This window comes from Helobdella robusta (assembly GCF_000326865.2).
Source record: "Helobdella robusta unplaced genomic scaffold HELROscaffold_52, whole genome shotgun sequence".
Classification (NCBI taxonomy): Eukaryota; Metazoa; Annelida; class Clitellata; order Rhynchobdellida; family Glossiphoniidae; genus Helobdella; species Helobdella robusta.
In genome coordinates, this window is record NW_008705269.1 from 327963 (window position 1) to 335461 (window position 7499).

Sequence of the window (7499 nt, forward strand, 5' to 3'; positions counted from 1 at the left end):
TATTTCATTATAAATGCATTAATTGAGCGATGACGGTATTACGTTGAAATCTATCTATATGTATTGAAATAATATATATGTATATTATATATGTTTCAATATATTTATGACTTTCCATAGTTTCAGACAATCTTATATTATTGCTAACCTGACTAACTTGCACGTGTATGTTTTTTCGCTTTTTGTCGACTAACGTGTCTTCTAATATTTCAATTAACGTTTCTTTAATAAACAATTATATTAAAAACAAACAAAGAAGTTTTTTATCTTAAACAAGTTATGAGCCCAGAACGCTTAATAAATTGTTTAGAGAAAAAGTTATTTTGAAAAAAAAGAAAGAGATTGCAATTCGTGAATAAAAGAACTTTTCCAACTATCGTTGAAGCAAGAACGTCAATTTTTTTTCCTTCAAAATGGACTCAAAGCTTCAAATAAAACAGTTAAGTTGCGCAGCCGATTGGCCCATTTGGAAACATCGTGTTCGAGATTTCATGGACTACCATGAGGGCGCACTTGATGTGATTGATGGGAAGTTGTCGAAACCAGAATTACTAGAAAATCAAACAAAGCAACAGACAAAAGATTTAAAAATAAATCAGATCTGTTTAGAAAGGCAAACAGTTATGCCAAATCAGTAATTGCGAATGCACTCACAAAAGTTACATACCAAAAGATAATGGAAAAGAACAAAAGAAAAGTTTGGGAGGAATTAAAAAGAAATTTTGAAGCGTCAACTAAGGACCAACTGTTCCAAGTTTGTAGCAATTTTTTCGATTTCAATTGGATAGCGGATGTAGATGTATCCGGCCAAATTGCAAGATTGAAGACTTTATGGAACGAATTAAACAGTGGGCTTCAGGCATCGGGAGAAAATAAACTACCAGAGCTGCTATTAGTATGCAAAGCGATGCAGATTCTCCCAAATAGTTTCCAAAACTTCAAATCAAGTTGGCTAATGCTAGGTGAAGAAAAGCAGTCGATAGATGATTTAATCACTCATCTCTGTGCTTTCGAAAGAGAGATAAAGACTTTCGACATAATCGATAAATCATCAAGGCAGGACACCTTAGTTGTAAATGTTTCAATGTTAGTTGTAAAAGCCAAGTTTCAACAAATCAAGAGATTTCACTAAAAGGACAAAACCAGTTGGTAACTGCAACTATTGCCATAAACCTGGACACTGGGTTAAGCAATTTAGAAAGTGGGTCAGTGATGGAAGACCTTCTAAAAATTCCAAAAATGTTTCAGCGACACCAAGAAAAGCATATGATGAAACACCAAATGTAGTTTTGTGCACGTCAGCCAGTAATCAAACACTGAGAAACAACACTGAGTGGTATATTGACAATGGAGCAACAAAGCACCTAACGAACAATCCAGATAATTTTGTTACTTTTGAAAAGTGTGTCGCACCATGTTCCAAGCACCATGTCGCACCAAGCTGCAGGAAAAGAAGTTCTTGCTGCTGTGGGTAGAGGCGAAATAAATATGCTGTCAACAGTAAATAACAAGCAACAGTATATAAAACTCTCAGATGTCTAGTATGTTCCAAATATAGGTAGAAACCTGTTTTCCATATTAGCCGCACAAGATAAAAATTCAAAAAACAGCAAGTTTGAATCTTATGCAACCAAATTTCAACTCAGTATAAAGAACCGAGTGGTAGTACAAGGGACAAGACGAGTAGATGGTTCCTTGTATGAGACAAACTTGATTTCATTAACTCCAGATACACCGGCTGAAGTCAATATAGTCAGTGAAAATTCAATAATGCAGCTCTACCATAAATATTTTGGTCATCAAAATAAACGTCACATAAAGAATGTTATAGAAAAGGAGTTAAACATTAAAGTTCATCTTGACAAGGATTTGTGTGAACCATGTCTCTATGGTAAAGCACATCGGTTAAAATTTGGCAAGAGAAATGCAACCAATAAACCAGGTAAACTACTATCAGCAGATGTTTGTGGTCCTTTCAGTACAGAATCATTTAATAGTAAATGATATTTTGTTGTTTTCAAAGATCATTACAGCAAAATGAGGTTCATTTCTTTTCTTAGACACAAAAATGAAGTGAAACAGGCACTACAAAATATTTTGTCTCAAGCAGCGAATCAAGGTCATAAAGTAAAAGAATTTTTGAGTGACAATGGGGGTGAGTTTGACAACGAAGAAGTTCGAAACATCCTGCGCAGCCATGGAATCACGCAAAGACTAACAGCACCATATACACCTCAACAAAATGGTGGTAGTGAACGTGAAAACAGAACAATAGTAGAAATGGCACGCACATTGAAGTACTCAAATCCAGATTTTGAATTTCCAGTCGCTATGTGGGCTGAGTTATGTTCAACTGCAGTATATTTACTTAATCAAACAAGCAAGTCGTCGATTGAAGATAAAAGCCCATTTAAAATTTGGACAGGTAAAAAGCCGAGAATTAACCATTTGAGTGAGAATAATTGGCTCTACATGTTTTGTTCACACACCTCATCCAAAACGTAAGAAAATGGATAAGAAAGCCATAAAAGGTAACCATTGTTGGTAACGATGGTGACGAACGCTATCGCATATGGCTAAAAAATCAATATGAAATGGTATTCTCAAGAGATGATGTTTTCCAAGAAAAACCTAAGAAATGTACAGCATCTTTTGAACATAAGATTCCAAAAGATTCTGCAACAGATCCTCCAATCAATTGCAAATCAAAAAATAACTCAAGTAGTAGAAATGATGATTCAAAAGAAGAAATTACAGATGACACTGAGAAGATTATAGATAATTCAGTTAAAGTTCAACTCAGAGATAGGTCAAGCTTGCAGAAACCTAAGAAGTTAGATGATTATGTGATGCAGGCTGAGACATATTTATTAGATGTACATGAACCAGATACATACGAAGAAGCCATTCAAAGCAGGGAAAGTAAATATTGGAATGATGCCATGAATAATGAAATGAATTCATTAAACAAAAATAGAACTTGGAAACTTTGTAAGCTACCCAGAGGAGCTAAAGTTATTCCATGTAAATGGGTTTACAAAATAAAAACCTTGCCAGACGGAAGTGTAGATAGATACAAGGCAAGACTTGTGGCAAAAGGATTTTCACAACGAAAAAATGTAGATTAAAATCAGTCCAGTAGTAAAGTTGACTACAGTTCGCTCAGTACTAAGTATTGCAGCAAGTGAAAAACTGCATCTTCTTCAATTTGATGTATCAACTGCATTCCTGTATGGTGAACTTGATGAAGTGATCCACATCAAACAACCAAAAGGATATAATGATGGCTCAAATAAAGTTTGTAGATTGTTCAAAAGTCTGTATGGTCTAAAGCAAGCCCCTCGTTGATGGAATCAATGCTTCGGCAAGTTTCTTTTTGAATGTGGCTTTAAGCCGAGTGAAGCGGATCCATGTCTATATGTTAAAAAACAATTTGGTTATGCAAGGAAAATTCTTAAACTTTTCAGATTTGAAGAATGTAAACCAGTTCACACCCCAATGCTTAAAGAAAATGATAACAATCAATCAGACATAGCAGGTTCAGAATACCCTTTTCGACAACTAGTTGGAGCATTAATGTACCTGATACTAGGTACAAGGCCAGACATTGCATACAGCATTAGCTATTTATCACGCTCCCTCGAGAACCCAACACCAGGAGATATAATAAAAAAAAATGAGTGCTTAGATACTTAGCAAGGAACATCGGTCCGGGGCATTTTGACAGAATCAGACAGACCAAAAGGAGTTTTCAATGGTTTCAGTGATTCAGATTTTGGAGGCTGTAGAAAGACTGGACGTTCGACCACAGGTATTGCAATGATATATGCAGGAGGCATAATATCATGGATTAGTCAACGACAGGCCATAGTTGCAACATCTACAACAGAGGCTGAGATCATCGCTGCGACAGAAGCTGTCAAAAAAATAATTTGGCTTCAAAGATTATTCAATCTTGCAAGTTGACAACAGTGCTGCAGTCAAATTAGCTCAGAACCCACAATTTCATCGGCGAACAAAACACATTGACTTGAAGAACTTTTTTATTAGAGAAAAAATTCATGATGGAACGGTTGATATCACACAAATTTCAACAAGTGATCAAGTCGCTGATGTGATGACAAAGCCACTGGACAGAGTCAGACTGAAACTCCTGTGTGGACATATGAGACTAATGTCATAAAATGTTTTGAAACAAGGGAAAGTATTGAAATAATATATATGTATATTATATATGTTTCAATATATTTATGACTTTCCATAGTTTCAGACAATCTTATATTATTGCTAACTTGGCTAACTTGCACGTGTATGTTTTTTCGCTTTTCGTCGACTAACGTTTCTTTTAATATTTCAATTAACGTTTCTTTAATAAACAATTATATTAAAAACAAACAAAGACGTTTTTTTATCTTAAACAATATGCAATAATTTTAATACAATGTTTGTTAATATAAACAAAATTTTGAACATACTTAATTTTGTTGATGATAATTTACTAAGACTAAGACAAATTGAAAAACTCAAATATAAGTTGATAAACACTAATAAATCGGTGGTATATATATATATATATATATATATATATATATATATATATATATATATTAATATAATATAATGTTTGTGTGTGTGTGTGTGATAAATATATACAGGTTATAAATAATAAGAAACACAAAATGTGGACCTGAATTGTATGACAGTCACTAGCTTGACCAAGGATTTCAAGTAGTGCTGGATCTGACACGAAAAAAAACCTTGGAAATATGGCGCGTTTGCATTCAAGATATCTAAAAATTTGATAATCATAATTTTTTTTAATAAAATAAATTCGAATGTTTTCTATCTGAATATTAATTGCTTGAATGATAATGTACACAAAAATCTTTTAGCCAAAAAATTTGAATGATCCTCATTATATACTGCACTACATCTTTCAGCTTATGGGCAAAGTTGCCAAACAATGACATTGACGTTCCATTCTAACACAAAATATATTAACATTTTAGATAGTCGCACCTATGGTTTTTTATTTTGATTTTCTCACCACATAATCTTATAAATTTTTATTCAAACACTTTCATCACTACCAAATTTTATTTTTCACTTTTTATTCATGATAACATAAAAAGCTCTTCTCAACAAATTTCTGCCAATCTCAAAGAGAAACTGAGAAAAATTGTTGAGATTATGGACAGTGAAGGCTATGGACCAGACAAAAATCTATATAAATAGATTGATGACGTTGCGATGATCTTCCCATTGAGTGTACTTTTCGTTAATTTCTACGTCGGCGGCCTGGAGGAATCAATATACAGCAAAAAACAACAGCTTAAGCCCCGTATACTTCCGACGACATTTTCGTCGCATATGAGAGTTTTGAAAATTCAAAGAACAGATTGATGATTTCAACAAATACAAGCTAAAATTTACTAAGGAAAAAGCAGAAAACAACAAGCTACCACTCTTCGATGTTTTAGTACAAGGCAACGATACTGAATTCAAGACGTCGATTTGCACAATGGACTCAAACAAAAGTTAATGCCTGTATTGAAGAAGTGAATACTACAAGAAATCCCCATAGATTACAATCATATCGTTTGTAAACCGTGCCTACACATATTCATTGGACATAAAAAACAGAAACACAGAAATACAAAGAGCCTCCTCTGTTGCTAAATTAATTAATAGGAAAAATTTTAATTGCCCGTTGTTGAACATTTATTATCGTATGTCTATGTTCTATGAGTATTGATTCGGCTAGTTGTAAATTATAATGGTTGTTATTCAATGTAAGATTTCAACATTGTGGTCCAAGATTCGTCAGTAATTTTCTTCTAGTAGAATCAATAACCATAGAAAAAAGACATCCGATAATAAATATTCAACAACGGGCAATTAGAATTCTCCCTACCAATAAATTTAGAAACAGAAGAATCATCGATAATGAAAACAGGTAAAAGTGTTATATTTATCGATAATGAAAAAACGTAAAAGCGTTATTTATTTTATTTATTTATTTATTTATTCACAAAACCAGAGGGCTAAAAAGAAACCACTTATCCGGTAAGAAAAATGAAAAAAAAATGTTCGAAAGATGAATCGTACGTCTATGAATTAAGTAAAAACATAGGATAATAACAGAGATCGATGCACAATGATCTTAATGAATGATGAAAAAGTTTATAGTCAAACATAGAAGATAACTTCATAACTTAACAAATGTACTACTGATATTATAATTGGTAAATGATATGACAGTTATAGCCAACAGAGTTAGTTAGGCATATATGTAAATATTAAACGTAATTTAACAATAAATCACATTATAATTAAAAATCTATTTAAATCAATAGTGAGTAAATGATTTTTGAAGACAGCAAGTGAAGTTGAAGACACTACGTCTGCCGGCAATGCATTCCACACTCGGATAATCCGGATACAGTAGAAATATTTTGTTACGTTGTCTCCAGCGTTGAAATCTTGCAGTCGACATGGGTGATCGCGAGTTGACAGATAATGTGAAGGGATGAAAAAACCATTTAAATCTGTGTTGATGAGGTTGTGTAGTATTTTGTACAGCAAGCACAAATCAAGAACCAATCTACGCCGCTCAAGTGTTTGTAGTCCCACCGCTTGCAATCTAGACAAATATGGAAGATAACGAATTGTCGGAATGAATTTGGTAAATCTTCTCTGAACATTTTCAATCTTGGTTATTTGATATTTGTAGTGCGGATTCCATAGCGGTGAGCAGTATTCAAGTAGAGGACGTACATAACTGCAAAAAGCCTTCACAAGTAGATCCTTATTCTTAGATGTGAAACATTTGACGATTAAGCAAGCGCGGGAAGAAGCCTTGTGAGTGATGTTGTTGATATGCGCATTAAAGTTGAATTTGCTGTCCACTATCACACCAAGATCTCTGAAGTCATTTGTGCAACTGAGAAGATGTTGATCTATATAATATTGATGTGGAACTAATGTTGATCTCGAAGATGGAAGAAATGAGCAATGACAGCATTTACTCGGAGAGAGTGGCAACTGCCATTTGATGCTCCAAGCTGTTATATCGTTGATGGCCTGTTGAAGTTGAACTGAGTTGGATGAACGGCTGTATAATTTAATATCGTCAGCGAATAGCAAACTTGAAACTGAAATAGATAAAATGCGTTCAACAATGTCGTTAATGAAGACAATGAATAAAGTTGGACCCAAGACACTGCCTTGGGGGACACCACTGGTAACCGATACTGAATTGAATAATTTGTTTTGAATTCTAACAAGCTGGGAACGTTGAGACAAGAAGTCCGACAGCCAGGCAAGCAGATCACCAGCTATTCCATAGGATCTCAATTTTCCGACCAGTTTCGAGTGTGACACAGAATCAAAAGCTTTTTGGAAATCGAGGTAAATGGTGTCACAGCCTTCTTTGTTCTGACGAAGTGATATCCAGTCGCTGTAAAATTGCATTAAGTTGGTGCAGGTGATCTACCAGG

The 7499-nt window shown here is 34.1% G+C and overlaps 1 protein-coding gene across 1 annotated transcript in view; it reads right to left on the minus strand.

Annotated features, from left to right (window-relative positions):
- The window catches only part of HELRODRAFT_86488 (hypothetical protein), a gene marked incomplete at both ends in the record, with an annotated part of 15529 nt that overhangs the window by 4361 nt on the left and 3669 nt on the right, over positions 1-7499 (minus strand). The window contains one exon of the mRNA XM_009027927.1: positions 4688-4790. Coding sequence (XP_009026175.1) covers positions 4688-4790 — 103 coding nt within the window. The remainder of the gene's footprint in view (positions 1-4687; positions 4791-7499) is intronic.